Here is a 22,887-nt window from a genome sequence, read left to right as displayed (position 1 = left end):
GCGACCACAAAAGTTTTCTTTAGAGAGACGAGGCCGATACAATACAAACTTTGACACTTATTTTTAAAATTGTATTTAAAACTAAAAGTAGCAAATTATTGCTGAACTCGGTGTGTGCAAAATAGAACAAATCATATTCAGCTTAAAAAATAAAAACAAAAACTGTGTTCTTGAGTGTTACATCTGTGTAGGATGCAGTCAAAACGTGCAAAAAAATATTTCATAGGATAAATAATTTTGCTAAAGCAAAATGTGTAGGCTTTCTGAAATAAATGTTTTGTAACAATGCCTACACACACCCCAAGGTAAATAAAGGTGTTAATTTGAATCAAGAGACTATTATTGAAGTAGCTTGATTGTCATTTACTGATCATACTTACTACTCGGTAATTTAGATCAGGTTATTGATAAGCAACTGATGTAAAGGGGAAAATATTGTGTGTAAACTCAAATTGCACTGATGCAAATTTGCAAAAGCAGCTTGATTCATGTAGTTGTTTTTATTACCTGTCCTCCCATTTTATTACAGTCTAGTAGTTTTCAAGGTTTTTTGTTGACTACTCAAAAAGAGCAGAGGCAATATAGTACTTTAAAAAATATCAAAAATAGCATGAACCATAATCATTCTATGAAAGACTGATAATTAGACATTGATATACTACCATAATCATACTCCCTTATCTTTTGCTTAATTTTAAAGCTGTTATTTGGAGGAATCACACCAATATAAGTAAGACCTTTATGTACTCATTCAGGCATACTTTGCAGTATATTGATAAACTGTATGTCTCAGTCTAATAAATGAGTATTACATCAGTGATATAATTGCAATGACCCTGCAGAAGTCCTTCATGCATATAAACTTAGAACTGACGTGAGCAGGGTCAAAGGGTCTTCTATGTGATGTATAGTTTCCCTTTGAGTATTCCAACAAAACCTATTACCCACAAGAAAAATAAAAAAATAAACAAAAGTAAAACTCAAATTTCCTTTGAGAACCCTGCAGTTTTGATTCACAACCACATGTATATCAAGACTGAAATTGGTGTCGCATGAGCTATGTTACATTCGGTAAACAAAAAAAAAAAAAAAAAAAAAAAGAAAACATGAATTAACCATGTCCTTCTCCAGCGTTACAGAAAAGTTTCTCGGTCTCTGTCGGGGGAAGGATATTGTTCGCTCAGGTCAGTGTCCCTGGCCTCGGGTAATAGAGCTTGAAAAAGCTCACTAGTGGCCCTCGTCACACTGTCATAAGATGGCGGCGAGGAGGTGGAGGACAGCGTCTCTATCAGCTCCATCTCAGGTCCATAGTTCTCCTTCATCATGGAGGCTATGAGGCCCTCCTTCTCAGGGGCAATGCAGCTGTCCTCCTTGCACGCCCCCTCTGTTGTTGTTGTTGTTGTTGTTGTTGTGGTGTTGATCTGGCGGTAGAGGAAGGAGGCGTGCTTCATCTGCCTCCTCACCAGGTGCCTCCGGTAGCACCTCTGGATGATGCCGGCGGACACGTCCTCCTGCTTGCGCCTCAGCGTGGTGGTGATGGGTTCGTAGGAGATCTTAGACGGGTTGGCCATCATGAACTTCTCCTCCATCTGCTGCTTGAGGGCGTCCATCTCGCCCGACTCGCCGAGCACGCGCTTGGTGAAGGCAAACAGGATGTCCAGGCAGTGGATCTTGTCGCCGCTGACCATGGGCAAGTCCATGGAGATGAGCTTGATCTTGTTGGGCTTGGCGATGCGCAGCGGCTCCGACAGCGTGTCGGCAAAGTCGGAGAGCTTGGAGTACTCGATGAACTGCGTGGCCTCGGGGTCGAACTTCTCCCACACCTCGTAGAACATCTCAAAGTCGTCCTCGCTCAGCGGCTCTGTGCTTTCCTCGGTGGCGACGCTAAAGTTCTCCAAGATGATGGCTATGTACATGTTGACCACGATGAGGAAGGAGATGATGATGTAGGTGACGAAGAAGGTGATGCCCACGGAAGGATTGCCACAGTTGCCCCGAGCGTTGGTGCCCGTGTGCCGAATGTGGGGGTTGCACTCCTCCGGCGAGTTGTTCAGGATGGGGCTCAGCAGAGTGTCCCAGCCGGCCGACGTCGTGATCTGGAACAGGCAGATCATGCTGTTTCCGAACGTCTCAAAGTTGAACATGTCGTCGATGCCGGCCTGCTTCTTGACGTAGGCAAAGTTGGCCATGCCAAATATGGCGTAGATGAACATGACCAGGAAGAGGAGGAGCCCAATGTTGAACAATGCTGGTAGGGACATCATTAAGGCAAATAGTAAAGTCCTTATTCCTTTAGCTCCTCGAATCAGACGCAAGACCCGTCCAATCCTGGCCAATCGGATGACTCGGAAAAGGGTGGGCGAAACAAAGTACTTCTCGATGATGTCGGCAAGAACGATACCTGCAAAAGCAAGCAAAAATACAGCAGATGTAATTAAAATACGTAATCTTTGCACTTACCTGTGTAAGGGTAAGCCCACATGACAGGACTCATGCTCTTTATAAGTACTGTATGTAAATGATCATATGTGGAAAAGCCATTACTGCCATTACTTAACAGCTCCCTGATGTTTCCATAATTGTCTTAATTGTAGGTCAATAATAAAGGTATATATTGGTATCCTTGAGCTGAGCCCTCTGTCAGAAAGCATATATAGAAGCAGTGCATGGCATATTTACAATCAAAACAAGGGTAAAAAGAAATGGTGCTGAATGAATGCTGGTCGAGAATAGCCATAAAAACATACTGCAGTTGGCAGGGGTGAAAGCACAAGATCCTGGGCCTTATGCATATGCAGCCCTGATGGCCCCCTCCTCTCTTGATCCAGTTCCCTCACACACGTTTTTCTCCCCGAAAAAAAAAGGATAATCGAGCCACTGTACTGTATGTCTCTCTGTTCATCAATCAATTGATCTGGCCAGTCCTGGATCCTGTGGCAAAAGAACTGTTCTGTGTTGGCCTGACTATGCCCATTTACTCTTCTGTTCTCTCTTCATCCTTCTCACTGTGGCCAGACCAACCTCCATATTCCCTCTCCTCACTTCCATGATCCTATCATGTCTTCTATCTACTTCTAAGGACAGACCCCTCTACAAGCATGAAGCATATGATTGATATTAGCCTCTTATACAAGCATACTAAAAGACACGGGTGTTAGTATGTTTACTAAACACCTTTCAGTTCAAATTGCTAAACATGGTTTGCTTTTAATTTTGAACTCTATAATCTCACCATCTCTCAAATCCACAGTATAATCAGAGGTTGATGAGGGGTCCACCCAAACAGGGATTTCTGAAACTGAGGGTCATGAGGGTCAAGATTGCTACTGGGTAAATCTGATATCGCTATTAGAGCCTGACCGATAAATCAGTGTGCCGATATTATACCAATTGGTCCTCACTTTTAGACACAACTTATCTAGCTGGTGGTCACCCTATTTCTGCTACTTTATATAGCACACACATAGCCTCCACTTCCCCTTTTAAACTCAGATTATGATTAGGACTCAGATTATTTTCAATGTATTTCTTTTTTGTTATCTTTGGGGGGCCTTTTGTGTGGGTGCTATACATGGGTGCCGAAATGAAAATCAACAGGCAACGGAGCCATTCCCCAGGCGCAACTCACTCAATGTGTTCAAGCCATATGAGAGGACGTTACATTATGCAATTTTCCTTTCCAATCACACAAAGTATCGCTCTGTTTAATGCTGTTAATAGTGTGCAAAAGCATAAAATTACCATCATAAAGTAAATACTTTGAAAGTTATTGTGCCATCGGTGTTTATCACAGATAAGAACTAAGACCTGGTGCTATTATTCATAATAATTATTTAATAATTTATTGTATAAAAGCCTTTCATTTGGATACCAGATAGTTAGCAGTCTGGTCACACCTGCCAACTGTAGATCTCCTTTCAGGGAGATACTAGTCTAGAACACCATAGTTCACTAATGTTTCCATCGTTCAGCAGATTACCATTTAATCAGCGACGAGAGGGGATGAAGCTATAGTTTCGAAACCGACAGTGGATTTAATAAATGGTAGTAACAATGTCTGCAAACAACAACAGTGAACAGCAGTCAGAAGAATGTGTACATTTATTTACAGCAATGGTACACCCACATTGTTCCCTGACTGCTAAAGCTGTTTAGAGTTTGTAACGTTTATGTGAAGTACTATAGGTAGTAACATTATGAATCCCTGAATAACGTGATTGGTTAGGCTGGACCCATGAGTGTTGGAAGTGTTGGAAAGGAATCCCGCGAGGGACCAGACTATTCACTTCGTAAATAAGAATTGTTTACCAGGCCAGATAGTTAGGCCTATGTCCCACCATGATCAGAACTTTTCATGCTAACAACATGCTAAATATTACAGTACATTTTTACATTTTGTTTGTTAAAAATGAATATATGCTGATTTATTGTTTATTGGTTTTTGAAATCCTCAAATATCGAAATTGTTAACGGTCTTTAAAATTCCATATCGGTCGGTCTCTAATAACTATAATGTTGAATGACATGTAGCTTAGGCAGGCTATGTATAGCCCATTATTATTGTATATTACAACATATCTGCTTAAACATTTTTCAAATTAGTCTTATAATGGTGTGGTACACAAACAGTGATGTTAGAGTACAGTTTAATTAGCTTTACGGTTAAATGTGGAACTAAGGTATCATTTGAATATGTATTTTTCAAATTTGTTTTTCTCTCCTGTCTTTTCGATCTTTTATGATACGCTGATTTAGCTTTCTAGAGAAAAATATATTGCATAAGCAGCACTATAATTTGAGCCTCAACATTAGCAATGCTCAACTGCCATAAACTAAAGCATTTAGTTATGAATCCTGGTCCCTAGTCTTCACTATTTGTAGGATACAACATTCTATCAACCAAGTTATTCAGCCAATACACTAACTTTACATTTCATCTGACAGTCATAATGACATTTAATTGGGAAATTCAAATATAAACAATAAATATTACATAAAGTATATCCCAGAATTGTCAAGGGTCCTCTCCCCACTTTTCCTCCCACTACGATGCTCATGCTTGTTGGTGAACATAAAAATGTATCACCCATTAAGACTAGCATGAATAAACGTAGGCTACATAGGTCACAGTTGGTGGATAACTTCAGTTTTCAAGTTTATAACCTCATGCAAGTGTATGATTCCTCTCCTCTTAAATTACATTTAAAAAGCAGCTAAAACAAACACTCTGGTCAGATTAACATATACCCTGACCCTGATTTGTTCACTTCCTCCCATGACCTGGGAGCATTTTGACCCACATGGTCTAAAACATGAGTTATGAATGGTAGAGGGGTTCGGAGTCGCCTCCCTGAACCGTACATCAATTCCTCCAGAAGCCATTCATCAACCTTCCAGCCCCCAAGCTCAAAAATTGTCAGCTGATTCAAACCTCAATCACTGCCCAATCACCCAGGCTGACAGACCTGATTGCTTCAATTACCTTCACCTTAACTGAGGCATCCTTGGTCAGGGAAGGCTACTCCATCTGAGCAGTAACCCTTTGGCCTGCTCCATTTTCTGATCAGGGCCATAAGGAACATATATGTTCCAAAGTGCCTCAAAGTGGGGCGAGCCCACGTATGCATGGGGGGAAGCCAAGCTAACTAGACTTGGGCACAGAGACCTTGATCATTCAAGTCAAGGGTATGTGGACTTAACTCTCATGCTATAAGAGCAATAAAATGGATGGGTGATGATATTGGCATTTGAACACCGTCAGTGTATCCTTTAGTCAGGACCTTACAAGGCTTTGGCGATTTCAGAAGAATATTTAGTAGCTTTTGAGTGCACCTTTGACGTAGAAATGACAATGTTTTATGGACACAATCTTTACTTTAAGTATTTCAATAGTTTACCATGTCATAGATATTGAAACACACTCACCCACAATGGAGAGGATGACCACAACAAAGTCAAAGATGTTCCAGCCAATTTTGAAAAAGTAGCAACGGAGGGCAATGATTTTGATGATGCACTCTGTGGTGAAGACTATGATGAAGGCTAGATTGATGTTGTAGAGGATGTCCTCCATTCTGGAGGACTGTTCATCTGTCTCCACCATCATGGTCAGCATGTTCAGGATGATGAGGAGCATGATCAGGATGTCAAAGGCTTGTTTTGACACAAGGTCAAAGAAAAAGCATTGGACTGCGTTCTGTGGAGAGTTTGAGGACAAATACAGTAAAGAATGTTATCTCTTTCAATATAGGCACAGTAAGGCAAGGCAACTGTATTCATATAGCACATCTCATACACAGCGGTAATTCAATGTGCTTTACATAAACAAGAGCAAAAAGTACCTAAGCACATGAAAGGGCAGTAGTTCAAAAATGTTTTAAAAGTACAGTACATAAAATAGAATAGTTAAATAACACATACCAGACATCACATTTATCATATAAAAAGTTATAAAAAAAGGTCTAGTCAGGTCTTGATTAGTGCAATGTAGGCTTTGAAATGATCATAACAGAAATATAGCAAATTTCATCATCACTTCATCAATAAACATGTGAACAAGAAAACAGGTACATTTATTTTGACAACAAACTGATGTTAATGGCCCCCTATGCAGTGACATAAAGGCTCTGTAATAGCAGTAATTAATCAATTAAATGAATCTTATGAGGACGCTCACCACAGGGCGTGGAATCGGCTTCTGTGGCTTTTTGGATCCAAGTTTCTTCATGGCATTGTAGTACTTCTTCTGTTCTTCAGTCATGAAGATGTCCTCCCCACCTAAGTAAAAAAAAGCAACACCTTCACTGTTATTTTCTCATGAGTGTTATAAAGAGTATCTCTACAGATAGTTGTGTGAGTATCTCAGTGTTGATACTTATCTTTCGCTTCTGTTGGTTGAAGTTGTCAATGATGACACCAATGAAGAGATTGAGTGTAAAGAAAGAGCCAAATATGATGAATATCACAAAGTACAAATACATGTACAAGTTGATCTCCTTAATTGGCTGTTCCTCCACCTGAATCAGCAAAAGGGGAGATAAGACAAATTACATTAGTTCCCCATTAGTGAAATTCCAAATAAAAAATGTATATATACGTATCAGCATTATCTGATGTGTAAAATATATAAACAAACAATCAGGGATAGACTGTATACTAACCGCACGTGAGTCCACTGCTGCATACATTATGTCCATCCACCCTTTGAAAGTAGCCTGAGAACAAACATTTTAATAACAGCCTTCATGATTATATTAAGCTTTTTTATAAATGGAAAGTACAGGTGCACTTGCGTCTCAGTTTTTCAATAATATGGTGCACATGTTACAATGATAAGAGATCTCAAACCACAAAGGGAACGTGGGGAAAAAGGGGGGCAAAGGACAAATATGGGCTTCCTTCTGGTGGGGTATTTTTAAAGCCGAAAGACAGAAACTGAATGGAATATGGGGAGTCCTACTTCAAAACAAGTCAGGGCTTATCAGCAAGAAATCACTACGGTAGGGCTTTTTACCTTAGTTATCCGTAATTGCAGCCTTTTGTGAATGGCTAAGGGCTGACTATTTCTAGATGCAAATGAAAGGTTTGTATTGAGTGAAGTCAGAAGAAGGTGATGGAAAGAGCTAAGTGACTTGTTGCTAGGCGACTGTACCAACTAAGTTAAAGTGAAGAATGACATGTGTGCACTCTCGCTGAGTACAAAACTCAGTATAATGGTCCCGGTGACTGCTAAAAATAAGTTCCGCCGGCTTGATTGATTCGGTTGTTCTTGGGGAGGCAAGGTGGGCAGCAACAGCTAAAATGAAGGAGAGGGAAAAAGGAAAGTTTCAAGCAGAGGGCGTGGGAGGCATCACACTCACCACTTGAAGCAGCGCAAGGTAACCGGCGCCCACATTATCGAAGTTGACTTTCACTTTGGTCCAGTAATACTGCGTGTCGTTCATCGCCAGGCACTGGGTCATGTTGTTGATTTCCGTGACATTGTAAATGTAGCCCGTGCGGTTGACGCAGCGGCCGAACTTGCCCGCAAACAGGTTGACCCCCATGATGCTGAAGATTAGCCAGAAGATGAGACAGACGAGCAGAACGTTCATGATGGATGGGATAGCCCCGATCAGAGCATTCACCACCACCTGGGTACCGTTGGGCAAAGGGAACCAAAGTCACTACAGACGCACCCTTCATTAATATAACAAGGATACTCCTGACTAATATGCCATTTAAATGTCAAAATCATTATGAAAATCATGTTCTTGACTAAATGCTATGTGACCTTGTTACTAATACAGTTACCCTGGGGACTTAAGGAGCATTAGGAGAAGGGAGATTTTTAAAGCATTTATTCAGTTAAGTTTTTTTCTTCACATAAACACTTTTATGGTGGAGATTGGACCATGTGATAAATATTCAAAACTTAAGACTTAAGATTCAAAGACCACTTGTACTTCACTAAAATAGTAAAAATGAATAACTGTAGTTTATTTTTTAACTGTAAATACCACTCTCACTTCATTTGACAACCTTCAAATAGTAAGATGTATCTGTTAAAGTGAGGTGGTCAATCTTGCAGATTTGTTAAGATTCAAATCCCATACGGTCAGAAATCCAACTTTTTCAGCATTTCCGTTGATGATAAATCTGGATTTCTGATAATCCTCATAGAACTAAGTTTAAGTCAAAGTTGAAGCTCTGGGGTTTAACAAAGTGCTGAGACGGACTCGTGTATTAGTTGATTTAATGGAGCTTGCAGATAGCCACGAGGCTCATCAGACTGAAGGGGCCGTCAGAAAGAAATCTGCCACACAGTCGCCACCCTAAGAATGACACAGCACTTTGGCTCTCATGTGAGTCCACTGCGTGTGGTGGACAGTGGAGAGAGAGGCCGCTCCGAAAGCGGCGCGACGCATAATCGCATTTGCCAGATTTATGGCCTCAGAGGGGGAAGTCGCTGCACCTCAGCCTCAATTTTACAGAGCATGCAAATCTAATGGGAAGAATTCCGCTGCGCTCTTTTGGCAGCTCAGAGACCCGGCTGACAGATTACAGAGGGTCCCCCCCCCCCCCCCCCCCCCGCTTTTTTTTAACAGAAAGCCATCTAATTTAACAAGTGCTTTTGTTGTATGGAATTTAGAAGAAAAATGTCTTGGTCATGACAGTGAGATGTGGTTATGATGTAATGTAACACTGGTTGAAGGTAAATAAGAAAAATCACTTAACAAAAATCAGATGATGTGAAAACATTTATCACTAAATGTATAATGAAGTGATAACATTTGCTGATAATACTGAAAGGAAATATTACATATTGTTTTTTTTTTTAGTTGCCTGAAGAATTTGAAAGAAAAGACATGGCATACAAAATGTTTACTAAGAAAATGTAGTGTACTTGTATTTGTAGTGTATATAATACTGCTAATGACAAGTGTGATATTCCTCACTGTAACAAAAGCCATGCAGATGGAAAGGTACAGTGACATTGGTGCTTTGACGGCTAGAAAGTTGGAAATCTTATACTGCCAGCATCTAGGCTGAAAGCGCTTCCCAGAATGTAGAGTATGCCGTATGTCCAATCAAGCCTTGGGTGAGGATTAAATGGATCAAACTTCATTAAATTATGACAGGACAGAGAGAATGTCACAGTGCGGAGAGAATTAAGCTATGTGAGACACACACGGCTTTTGTGTGCTTATCTTGTTGCCATCAAATCCAAAAGAATGTTTGGCGAAGAATTAGTGAGAGAATTAGCACACGAATTACAGTTTTTCCACAATTGCTATGACATTTTTAAACACAAACCCAAATTCTCATTCAACATTCACAAAACCTCTAGCCTGATGTAGCTATACTCAATTCTATTCAGAATTTGAGTCTGAGAGTGCATGATTAGGATGTGATTATGGGGCGTGTTTGAAAAATGCCTCTGCATTCAAATTGGACCAAACTAATCAGAACAACGAAATAGCCTACCATGAATCCTCTACTATGCCTTAAAGAGACCCTATGCAACTTTCTGCAGGAGACGATCGCTGCTTGTTTACATCTGGAAGTCTGAGACGAAGAACCACGCTTGCAATTTATATATTTAAATATAGCCTATACATGTATAAATATACACGCTAAAGCTGTCAGGGGAGCTCTGCAGAGAAAATGCAAGCATAAAACGAGCGAAAACTAAAAACGAAACCGAAACCAGAGATGAAATCGCCAATCCTGCATAGTTCCTCTTTAATCGCTGTTTTCCTATAATTGTTTAAAGTTATTGCACTGTCAATATATTGTACAACAGACACAATAGTGGAATCTAAATGTCTAGCTTGTCTAGGGACAGCCTTTTTCTTGTAAACAAAATCAACAGATGCACGCTCAGGTGATGTGACGGACTAAGCACCGTTGCTCATCTGTCCATCATATAAAGCCCGCCCACACAATCTGATTGGTGCAAACTGCTCTGGTTCAGGCACAGTTGCATCTTAATGGAATAAAACCACCGTCAAGCCACGTTGGATATTCAGAAATTCGGACCCCTGACAGAGAAAGAATTACTTGAACGCAAAGTCAGGTTGGATTTTATGCTCATTTTAGACTCATGTGGAACTCTTGAGGTACCCAACTTGACGTCACAATCATGTTCTCCAACCATAGTAGCCTCCCTTGCAACAACACAAGACGCAAATCTCACATTATCTCGCGTAAATCCCACGTAAAACGCACATCTCTCATTACAAATAGGCTATAGGTATTTTATCACTAAATTAACACTACAGATAGAAACACACATTATCCTTCTTGCTCAAGCATAATAAGCAGTTCTAATAACTTATCTATGAGTTCAGACAACTGAACATTTGCAACAGAGAATGGGCTTTAGTGGTTTAGCAATTGTGAAAAACTGTAAGAATTGATCTCAACATGGGATCCAAGATCAGCTTGGTTGAATCCCTGAGAAACTCGAGAAATGTAAAGCTGCTAAGACGTTCATGTTTAAATTGTTATGGTTTTTGTTGTTGTTGTTGTTGTTGTTGTTGTTGTTTGTGTGAAACATAGCATGCAACATTAAACAGATGTAGAAATGAAGAATCAGTTGAAGAATAGACAGAGGAGAGGATGGTAGTGAGCCACTGAAAGAGAAAGTCTTACCCTCATGCCTTCAAATCTGGACAGTGCTCTCAGTGGCCTGAGAGCCCTTAGGGTCCTAAGTGATTTGATGGCGGCAAAGTCAGAGTAGCCAAAAGCGTTGGCTATGAGGCTTACTAAAGACACCTACAGGGAGGAACACAAACAGGGGACAGGGGTGGTGGGGGGGGGGGGCAGAAAATAGAGACGCAACATTAGGGAACTTCCCAAAGCGATCAGAAGCAGGCTCACTTCATTTCCTGTGAAGAGGGGAGGAAAAAAAAGGTTGGTGATTAGAGTGGGGAGAGTCACCAGGCCATCTTGCCTCCTTTTTCACAATGGCTGTGAGGAAGAAGAAAGGGAGTGGGGGTGGGGGGGGGGTTAGGTCTGCTGAATTATGAGATTGCAGAGAGAAATGTGAATTGATCCTCCAGAGAATGATTTTTCACTCCTGTTGAAAGCACAATTGATGGTTAATGAGCCGACGTTTAGGGAAGGAAAAAAAACACAGTTATTCCACTCCGTCTCAACCTGCTGAAGGACAGGTGAAGGTCATACAGAACTGAACGTGGACACATACAGTATAACCATATCTCCCAGTCCCATGGTGCCCTATGCGCTCATCAGTTAGGGCCTTACCCTCATGCCAGCAAAGTGGGACACTGCTCGCAGCGGCCGCAGTGCCCGGACCGTCCTGAGGACTCGCAAGGTGCCAATTTGGTCATAACCTAGTGCACCCGCCAAGAGCCCAATCACTGAAATCTGTGTGGAGCAAATTAGAGTGTGTTCAGTTATGCCAGCACTGATCAGAAAGAGTTGCTTTTATTTCTATAGGGCTATCAGGAGAATCTTGTACACATTATTATATGGCTGAGAGTCTCCTTTATTCTGTGAATGCCACATATAGTATAAACACTCAGAAATACTCTTTTACTGTTTACTTTACTTTTACTATGAGATACTCTAATAAGAAGCATTGTTTCTGGCATTGCAAATGAACCAGAGAAGCAAAGCATTAACTAAATCTGTGCTTGCGGTGGCACAGCAGAATGAGTGTGATCACTCTGGAAAACCCTTTGAGTTTAGATTCGGACAAGTTGTCCAGGGGCATTCACACAAGTACACATTGATTTCACATTGTTTTTAGGAGCAAATGAGTCCCACAAAGAGATCGAACCAGCAAACTCGGGCATGGGAAGTGCCGAGCAAGGAGGCTGAAATCCATGGGTGCAAACCTGTGTCCTCAGGCATAAAAAAAGTATGGTTTACACTCAATTACTCTCTCCCCTATACCTCACTCTCAGACTGGGTTTCTGACTCCAATGTAACTAGGGTTGTTGTTGTTTATTCATTTTACTATACTGTATAGTATATTGTGGTGTGAAAAACATTTTAGCATGATGATGACGCTGAAGCAAAACTATTTTGGAGTCCTGCGTGTAGAAGCCCAGTCTCCAACTACAACCCACTGGTCCTAGAGCCTTTTACTGGAACGATAGTTCAGAACATAATGGTTGAGCAGGAACGACGGGAACAGGATCAAACAAATGTATAACAGTGTTGTGCACAAAAACACTGTATCTACACAAAACCCAGTTAAATCAAGCAAACTCAGCCAGTAAGACTGATGAATACCTGCCCAACAGCCCCTATCCATCTTTGTCCAGTTGCTTTTATACCTATCAGTGCATATTAGTATCACACATCATGTCAAAATGTGCTTCTCCTAGAATTAGTGCTGGAATAGCTATGGCCTGATCATTCTGTCCTCTGTGGTTATGAAACAGTTTCAGCATTACATTTTCTAGTAAAAAAAACACAGACTATTCTCTGATATTTACATCCAAAGTCAACAGGTCAACAAGAATGCACTCAACCTCTGGAGATTACTTTGCTGTTAGCTACAGACAATTTCCCAATTCGTACTGTTCACAACCCACTTCATCTAATGATAACGTTTAAGTGCACTAACAAGTTTAGCTCATTAAGGTCACTGTGTCTTTTCTCTCAAAACAAGGCAATGATAATTATATTCTCTGAGCAAAACAGATCCTTTTCTTAGTAAACAATGCAACAATGCCTGGCTTCTCAAAACTGAAGATAGGGACTGTGCTCTCCTGACAAATATGTAAGTACAGTAGCAGATCATCTCTAGTGCCTCTGAAACTCTGTAAACACACAGTACTGTATTTCTACGTCTAAAGGCACAGTACGTGTAAACTTCAATATCTTCAATAACTTCAAATATTTAAGCACAGATGTCCAACTTTCCTTTGTACTAAAATCAGTTACTACTCGTCTTCAATGGAGCTCAGTTTGTTTTTCGATGTTTAAGTTTACATGGGTTTTTAATTACCATCTTAATGAATAGTGATAACTGTGCAGGGATGCAAGCTCAGTCTGCTCACGAGGGAATGCAAAACCCAAACACTCATGGCTTGTTAATCATTTTGACCATGACAATCAGACCACATTACGATAAAAGCGGAGAAGATAACACCACTTATCATGCTCCTTTGGGAAGGAAGGGATTTATAAACCTTTCTACTGTACCCATAATATACTTTCACAACACTTAAGCAAGACTGTTCAGAAGTTTTGGTTCATAAAAGCCCACATGCTTTCCATCTCTTCTCTTCAATGTCCATTACCAGTGTCCACTGTAGAGGCGATTACGGTCATCTAAACCCAGACACATTTTACCCATAAGAGCAAAGTGGTACAGAGTCAGAAGTTTTGGAATAGTTCAGCACTAATGTACATCTCCATTTTTGTAAACAGCATGCTGTCTGCACGTTTGACATTAATATAAGATAAAATGATAGTAATGTCCAGAGGGAGGTGTCTGAAAGGCAGGCTGATCACAGCAAAGCCTCTGTTGACATCCGTTCTACTCTCCCTGCGACTCTCCTGCATGTTTTCTGTTAGCTGTAACGTCTGCGTTGAGGAAGCACACACTCATTTGTTTGTCTTCTGCCCAAAGAATTTCACCCCTCACAGTATTGGTGATATAATGCATTAGGCACTGTCAGGAACTCAGATCACATGTTTCCCCTCAAGACAATGGTGGCAATGGTTGTCAACGAAGAAAAAAAGGAAAGAAGACAATTGGCAAATTTGTGACATATGTATAAATGCCTTTTGGGTATTGCACAATATCTAGATCATAACACAGCACAAAGAGCTCCATGTGTATGCTGTATCATATCAACATCTAGAGCATATAGCACAAAACAATAATGCAGTCTTTCTAAGACACACAAAGGTAAAGGGCATTTTCTGAAGTACTGTCGAATGTTAACATTTAGGTAGTATTCTACTCAAAAATTACTGTGAACAATGTAATGTAATTCAATCCCATCTCAACATGAACAACAGATGCATACTTACATCCACAATGAGGAAATCCAACCAACACCAGTAGTTGGTAAAGTACTTCTTAAAGCCATAAGCTGTCCACTTCAGTAACATCTCCAAGATGAAGATGTATGTAAAAATCTTGTCGGCATACTCAAGAATGACTTTGATCACCTTTCTTTGCTCTATGTAAATGTCTTCAAATGCCTGTTAGAGAACAAAACAATGCAAGTCAGAAATGTAGCCTATATGTACAATTACATGTAAGCACTGTATACATACAGTAGATCAAATCATAAGTACACGTCATTTTCATTTCAAAATTCGAAACTGTGAATCCCACTTGAAAGTGTTATAATAGTGTATAGTTATTTCACCCTCTATCTTAAGTTATGTAGTAAAAAATCATCAATCAACAGCCGTCATGTTTAAAAATATATATATTATTATATTATGATTCAGCTCTCTCTGTGCTAAATCACATCTGGACTGTCCCATCCTGTGGCCCAAACATCATGTCAAGCCCTCTCAGGACTTACAGTAAAACGTGCTATTGAAACCACTTCTCTTTAAACGGCTGACCACACCACACTCCTGATGGCACCACCACCACCGCCAAACCCGCGGCTAATTAGGATTGCAGCTGTGAGGGTTTGACCAGCCGTTGACCTGGCTCCTCGGCCGAGGCCCTGGTGGCACAGGGCGGCCCGTGCGCAGATGCTCCAGAGTGCCAGCGCTCTGGGTTGTTTAACCCTTGAGTGAGCGCCTTCAAGTCGTCCTTGACCTCGCACTTTTTGCCCAGCTGGCAAAAACGCCCTTGTTTTTTTTTGGTGGCTTGTTTGTTTTCAGCATTGCGCCAGATCAGCCTTATGTTGTAAAGAGCATTCGTTTGAAGAGATGTGTTGGTAAATGCCACCAAATGTCATCATGGATACAGCAAGCCTGCCACACAGCATCCCAGACAAACTAGTGGCGCTGACCTTTGTTTCTCCTAACAAAAAGGCTGTCATGTATTCCTGGGAGGACTGGGCGATGCCAGCGCCAGGCAAAGACTCATCAAGTTTGACAGCTCAACCTTAAGTTTAGTGTGTCATCTTTCAGTGGAACAGGAATACTTCCTATTAATATTTCATGTTGTGATCATAACACAATAGGGAATTCTGATCAAAATCTTATACAGATTCTGCTGGCTATTCTACAATGTAGTTTTGCACAAAATGTAGATGTTGTAGCAGTAAAAGCTGTCCCATCTCTGAAGGGTTAAAGGATTTGTAATCAAGAAGGTCTATCACGGTGGCTATCTCACTCCATCCCTAACCGCCCCTGGCATCTGCTCTGTCTGATTAATGTCTTGTGAAAACTGTGCTTTTGCTTCCGTGAGACAGCTCTCCCACAGAGTGCCCCAGTGATAGAAGTTAACCCATCAGCAGGCTGTCCAGAACCCCCCAGCCAACGGAGATCTACGCTGTTTTATGGCAGCTGATCTAGGGGGCCTGTTTCTATACATACTGTACATCTGGTGAAAATATATAGTCATTATGCAAAACCGAGCCCAAGAGGAAGTTGACTTCGAGTCATTTCCTGGACTGGCTACCTGTGGTCCAGTAAAAGCTACGGTACTCACCAGAGCACCACTGCTCAGTAGGATCATGAAGATGATGAAGGACTCGAACCAGCTGTGCTCGACAATCTGAAAGCAGGTCTTCCTCAGCGTCCACCACACCTGACCAAGGCCGTCTGTCGTGTTGATGTCACAGCATTGGAAGTGACGAACGCACACTAGGGGAGGAACGACAGAGAGTTACAGTACAGAGAGAGTCAAACAGAGAGCAACCTCTTTGTTTTGCTTTGTCGGTGATGAAATACAAATAAAAAAAATAATTCTCTTCTCCCCTCTTCTATTCCCCCTCCACAACTGAAATGTGGCACCTTGTGCTGCTATGAGTCAGACTGGCACGAAGCCCATGTTTGATTCCTCTCACTTAAGTGGGTGCTACACAACATAATCCAAGCCCGTCTCCAGCACCCCGTATCAGTGACTGTAAAGACTGTACCCCTGTAGCACAACGGGTCACTGAGTCCAAATCACATTTGAGCCCTCCACAGTCGTCAACGTGTCTCCATTACAGGCAACTGAGCCCTGCCCAAATTAAGTTATTGGCTGTAAACTTAATAATGGCATTATGGTAACGGCTACATGCAACTCAATTTGTAATGACACCCCAGCTCTTTCTTGAAAGCCAGGGATGTGTTAGCACCCAGGCCTCTCGATTTGTCAGCCAGTTAACTGCCATCAGCGAGAAATCAAAAGCCATCCATGAGCATGACAAAGTAGGCGAGATATGGGGGTACTCAGAACCACTAAGGAAATGGGTGAGCTCTTTTGATCTTGGCCAGAAGTGATTTGCCACTTAAATCTGTTTAGGGTTGGAACATACCAAGCCCTGAAACACTCACAGTGCACAGCTATTAATGCTCTCTGGTCCGATTCTCGCAAGCAATTGATCGGTGATGTTGATAAACTACTTTCCAGTAGAAAGTGAGATATTGACTCCCATCATGTTCTGGAATGTTCTCCTCTTAAGAATAGTTAATGGGGTGTTCTGTGCAACTCACTTGAAGTGCATTCTGTTTAGAGTGGCTCTAGTTTTTTGTGAGGCGTCCAATTGTCTTCAGATAAAGTCAAGACAATATTGTTGGCTTGAAAGAACAGATTGCACGCAAGCCCACGATGGCACTCTCTCTCTCTATTGCGTAACATCCCTCCTCCCCCTTGACAGATGTTGGTCAGTCCATCGTCTCTTTCGCTCTTTATCCTAAAACAACTCTTCCTCCAGCAGTGTAATTATATGCTCGAAACAGTGGATGTTCTCATTAATTAGCAGAGGGTCATCCCCTTCTCGCTGCACCAGTTATTTTTGTTTGCTTGAGTTCTTGTTTAAAACGGTTCCACAACCCTAGTCTGCAGTAGATTCCTGATGCCCCTTGCGTTTCTCTCCTCTCACCTCACCTTATATTGCCTCTCTCCTGTTATCGCTGAGGGTCAAATATATCAAGACTGCATCACTAGAAAGCTAAAGCCCTATTACCACAACAGAGACACAGCCTGTCTAATAGATTTCCATACATTACATCTTTGAGGACAGTTATTTGGACATTTATGTACTGAGGTGTGGGCAAAGGGCTCGGAGACGGTGTTTGACGATCTATTTTGGTTCCATCCATGTGAGCGGGAGCCTTTTATAGGAAGCGCACTTTTCTCACTCATTTCCCTTAAATCCATTTCCTCTCGGGCTGAGAAACACGTGCTGACACTCTGACTCACATCCCTGAAATTCACCACAATGGCTTAGACATCGCCGGCCCACAGGCCCTGACCAGCTAAGGCTGAGACGGCATGCAGTGGTATCCGTCCCTGATATCTTCCAGGAAATGCAGGCTGCTTTGGCCGAGCCAGGTTTCATTCCCAGCTAATAGATAGGCACTCTCTGTATCATATGATGGGCAAATCATATTTACTCTTTGTTTGTCTGAGACCAGCCTAATCTGCAGTAGCTTTTGTGGCTGGAACCTGACACCGTATTGTTTTTTTTCCTGCTATTCATTTTAGAGCGGATGAAGTATTATTATTTCAATTAGGCGTTACGTAAACTAAATAAAATGAAAACCCATAAACAACAGTGAATTTCCCTTTAAATATGAAATATTTCAATAAGGCACCAAGGGTTTCATAATTTTGCTGAATGTGAGCATGGACATGTCGAATTCTTTACAGTACAACAGCCCTGTCAATTTCCATAAGAAAGTGGATTATGGCTTCCTGTTTTAATGGCAGTCTTTGATTGGGTCAGCATGTTTGTCTACCTCGACTTCGATTGGGGGGTCGATTAGTTCTACAAAATTGAATATAGAGAGTAAGTCATCATCACATTAACAAGGCCCATTTCGTCTCTGACATGCTTTCTCAAATGTTTGCTGACACAGGACATTCAATTTAATGCCCCATTGCCCTTTCAAATGTCAGTTAATTGTTTAATGTTTTATATTAAATTGCCTCCTCTTGGAGTCCAGAGCAAACAATAAGAGCAGGGTACTGAGGATGGGGATGTAAGCTCATAGATCCAAACAATGAGCTATAAAAGTGTGAGTTGTCTAAAGCAGTTTCTTCATTTATTTTTTTTTCCGATAACAGACCTTATCTAAAATATTTAGGGCATTCATATAATTTTATGCAAAGATAAGATCTGTGTTGTTTAATAATTGTTTCAGTTTGTTCAGTTTTTTTTTTGGACTGTAAAAACATTCTTTATCAGAGGTTAATACTCTGTACATGTGTGTCTTGAATAATCTATTCTGTTCTATCTAATCTATTCTATTCTGCAACGATTAGTGTAAATGTCATATGTGTTTTCCTCTTTCAATGACTAAACAACTTGTATTACTTAATTTCTCATAGCAATTCCACATGAAAAAAAATACAAATCAATGTTTTTTTCGCTTTCTCGAAACTTACCATCAGGGAAGCAGTTGTCAGGGTCCATGGCCTCTTCGGCCATCTCCGAGTACTCATCCTCTTCCTCCCCCGGTTTCCTGAGGTCCACCGTGCTGCCCTCTGACAAGCTGATGTCATCCTTCTGCAAGGTGAATAAATACATACAAAATGGCAAGTAAGTGATCTGCACTGTGTCTCTGAGCTTTAACTGGTCCCCACGTGCTTCTTTGTACATTCATTTGCACACATAGAGCACATTGAGTCAATTTAATCTGAATGCTGCTTGTACTGATCCTTTTTTATTTATGTGTAAATGTTCCGAATTTAGAAATATCGCATCTGCATTTATGGACAAAAATGCATTTATGGTCTGCATGAGAGTGGATGGAAAGCACTCCTTTTCTCAGTGTTGGTGTGTCCGTGGCCATGTCAGAGGGAGCATTGGTCTGGGGTGAAGGGACAGATGGGGTGAACCTGCCTGAGAACCTCCTGTTTTCTGTCCCTCACTAACGCCCACTTCCCTCTATCCATCAGGAGTCCGGCGGCATCACAGTGAAAGGGCCTGAGAAGATGCCGGTCCTTTCACTGTGATGTGGATATCCCGTGAAACCTAATGCCCCTTGGCGAATGTACACAGAGATACTCATGTCACGCACGCACACAAACACAAATGCTCGCACACACACACACACACACGCACATGCTCAACCGCCTGTGAGACCTTCGGGGTGACAGGCCTGTCCCCAGACCTCAAAGGCATGATAGAAAGCCAATGTCACGACAGCACTTTATAGTGACAAATACCACAGATCTCAGCACTGCCCCGTGTAGACTTTCTACACCTCTCAGTAATGGTCAGCATGCTTAACTTGAGGATCTTTTACAGGCACACAATGTACATTAATTAATCCACTTTTTTGTATTCAGCATTTAAAAATAACCAGCATAGGTCTGGGCAAGCACAAAAAAGCTAAAGGGAACTTGGCAGAGCACGGCGGTGCAGATGGGACTGATAAAACGAATGGTGATTTTTCAGAGGTGATGTGAGCCGGTCTGACGCGGGGCTGCTGTGTCTCGGCTTGCACACAGTCAGGTAAATGTGGAGTGGCAACGACGGTCTACCATGAAGGAGACACAAAAGCTCAAGTCCTGCAAAAGTATGACTCAGTAGAGGCGAATTAGGTCAGGCAGGGAGGGAGGAAAAAGCATCAACTTCCAGTATCTTTTCACTATATTCTAAAAGTACCGGTAGGTACTGCACACTGGTGATTTCTGATGGAGATATCATGGGGAGTAGTAGACATATCTGACCGGTAAGGCAATATGCAAACTATATACTGTTACAGGGTGCAAACTAGACGTAAAAACACGGCATTTGGTAAAGATGAGGTGTCGAGGATCTCATGACCGGTTCATGAGTCTCATGAGTTCTGAGGCCAAGCTCTCCAAAAAGCTCCTCACCCGAATAAAAATCATACTGTGGTCCCCACCGTCACCTTTCCATTTGCACCTGTCAGAGATCCCAGCAACCGAACTCGGCCTCTGTCTGGTCTGCCTGCTGAGGAAGCCTGCTGTGCTTGCTCAATAACGTCTCTCTGCGGGCATGTCCTGTGTCCTGTGTCCTGTCCACCCCCCGGAGCCACTGTCCCTCAGCATGCTGCCGCGAGGGGGGGTCATGGGGGGGGGGGGCCGAGAGTGGACTCTCACCTGTCCATCTGCGCCAACACACAGGTGCCACTCCGCACACAATAAATAATCGCCCTCAACCACACAACCTTTACTCCAGTTACACTCGCGTGTGGCACAGGCTTCTCTGTGTGTGTGTGTGTGTGTGTGTGTGTGTGTGAGTGGGGGGGTGTCATTTTTCAATCTACCTTGCCAAACAGGAATGCCAAACAAACAGCATTCAATAAAGAATATATTGCATACATTAGCGTGAGACGAGAGGATGACACTTTTATAGGACTGCTGGAGAGGTGCGCTAAACCTTATATCCAGGGTTTGTAAAAAAAACCCGCCTGGCATCCGGCGCACGACATTCACAGACATCCTCCTGGTTGAAGTTCAAGTCGTGGGGGGGGGGGGGGCGTCCTGGCCTGTATGTCAGGATTCTGACGGCCCATTAGCGTCTGTGAGGCCACGTCTGTCTTGCACGAATCTCCCCCTCCCACACACACAAACACACACACACACACACACACGCACACGCGCTCGCACACACATGGTCCCGTGCATTTTATGGCCCGTACTTGTTGGCAGGTCTTACATGTGAGGAATCCCTGCCCCGAGCCTGGTAGAGTTGCACATTCCGAGGCCACTGACCACCACAAAAGGGGTATTAATAGCACTCCTGTGGGGATGGTGGCACAAAACGGCATTCGCCATCCAAACACCATGAAATTGGAGCCCCCGAGCCACATGTATTGTTGGGCAGGCCACTGGGCAGGCGATCCGCCGCATGGGATTAGGCTACACGCACTTAGTTTGGGAGGGGGATGGGGGGGGGGGGGGGGGGTCCGTGCAGGGTTTACTAGTCCGCTGTGGGAGATTTCGGAGGTAAGCGGAGAATTAAAATGGCTTCAAGTGATATAGGTTCATGAAAATAAAAATCCCTCTGCTCGTGTTACTCCTACTGTCACCTTGCAGACATGACATGTGTCAAAGAATCACCTGTCAGTCAACGCAGATGCCTCCGCAGACATCAGAGGAGAGCAAGCTAACGCTGAGGAGGGAGCTACAGTACGCATGCAGCAACAGATCGGATTCCCTGAAGTGCTGCTGCTGGATGTCGATGCAAATCTATTCACCGTTCTTATCTTATGTCAATAGGTCATAATCAAATCACAGTGAAAAGCGATCCAGTTATTTATGGCCTTTGCAAAGCCATCTAATACGTTTGCTTAAAATAAAGTCGGCATGTTTCCATTCAGTCCGTGCTCAGTGTATGACACAAACTTGTTTTCCATTTGTTTATTTAATGGCCTGAGCTCATGTCCACTACGCTGCTTGTGGTGTTTGTGGCTCTAAGCTCAACTGAATCACATTGTGTCATTGTCCTGACTGATGAACTTGAGCTGCCCTTCTTGTGAAACACCGCCCGACTGCCAAAAGCCCACAAAGGTTTATGCGCCTTTTTTTTTTCTTTTAAAAATGCTTGCTAAGTAATACAATTGCGAGCGCAATAATGTTTATGTATGGTAATATGAATAGCAGTGATGCCTTCAGCACAGCCAAGATGAAAACAGAATGCCGGCTGCTGCTGCTGCTGCTACAGTACTTCGCTGCATTAAACCTCTCATTATTCAAAAAGCATATCTATCTTCATAACCAAACAGTACCTCCAGGTGTCACAGCACTGCTCAGTGACCCTTTCCTAAGGAGCTCTGATTCTGCCCGCGGGTGAGATGACACTGTTTGGGGCGGTCTGGGGCTGCCTGCCTCTGCCCTGACTTTGTCCACTGACTGGTCAGCGGGCAGATTGTGTGGAGGGCAGGCCGCGTACTTCGCCTCCGCTGGATTTCACCTCGGGGCTCTTGTTAACGAGATAAGCCCAGCTGGCGTGTGACTCATCGGAGGTCTCTCCCTTAAACGACGTGAATTTATTAGTACAGTCTGTCAGTTCACAACTTCAACAGACCCCGCGGGCTGTATTTATCGTAGATGATTCCAGAAGACCAGCAGTATAGCTGGCTATAATCCAGATAGGGGCATATTGAAAGTCTGCCTGAAAGTCTGTATATCATGTCATACTGTGGTGGGATTACACTAACACATTTCTGTTTGAACAAATTACTGTACCAGCAGTTCTTAGGAGGAGTGTGTTCATGAAATGATATATGAAATAAACAGATATATAAAACAAACAGCAAAAATCCACAAACAGATCCAAACAAAGGGTTAGGTGGACCCTTACCTTAAAGAATCTA

The 22,887-nt window shown here is 42.4% G+C and overlaps 1 protein-coding gene across 1 annotated transcript in view; it reads right to left on the bottom strand.

Moving 5' to 3' along the window:
• The window catches only part of scn5lab (sodium channel, voltage gated, type V-like, alpha b), an 82,167-nt gene that overhangs the window by 582 nt on the left and 58,698 nt on the right, over positions 1 to 22,887 (bottom strand). Inside the window, exons 17-26 of the mRNA XM_062520911.1 lie at positions 18,983 to 19,100; positions 16,094 to 16,248; positions 14,503 to 14,676; positions 11,137 to 11,259; positions 7,860 to 8,132; positions 7,161 to 7,214; positions 6,875 to 7,016; positions 6,677 to 6,777; positions 5,926 to 6,196; positions 1 to 2,401 (exon numbers count right to left, since the gene is read on the bottom strand). The exon at positions 1 to 2,401 is cut by the window's left edge and continues 582 nt beyond it. Coding sequence (XP_062376895.1) covers positions 1,134 to 2,401; positions 5,926 to 6,196; positions 6,677 to 6,777; positions 6,875 to 7,016; positions 7,161 to 7,214; positions 7,860 to 8,132; positions 11,137 to 11,259; positions 14,503 to 14,676; positions 16,094 to 16,248; positions 18,983 to 19,100 — 2,679 coding nt within the window. The 3' untranslated portion in view covers positions 1 to 1,133. The remainder of the gene's footprint in view (positions 2,402 to 5,925; positions 6,197 to 6,676; positions 6,778 to 6,874; positions 7,017 to 7,160; positions 7,215 to 7,859; positions 8,133 to 11,136; positions 11,260 to 14,502; positions 14,677 to 16,093; positions 16,249 to 18,982; positions 19,101 to 22,887) is intronic.

The sequence above is a fragment of the Sardina pilchardus genome, chromosome 19 (assembly GCF_963854185.1).
Source record: "Sardina pilchardus chromosome 19, fSarPil1.1, whole genome shotgun sequence".
Lineage (NCBI taxonomy): Eukaryota > Metazoa > Chordata > Actinopteri > Clupeiformes > Clupeidae > Sardina > Sardina pilchardus.
The sequence above is the reverse complement of the archived record's forward strand: the minus strand, read 5'-3'. Positions and strand labels throughout refer to the sequence as shown.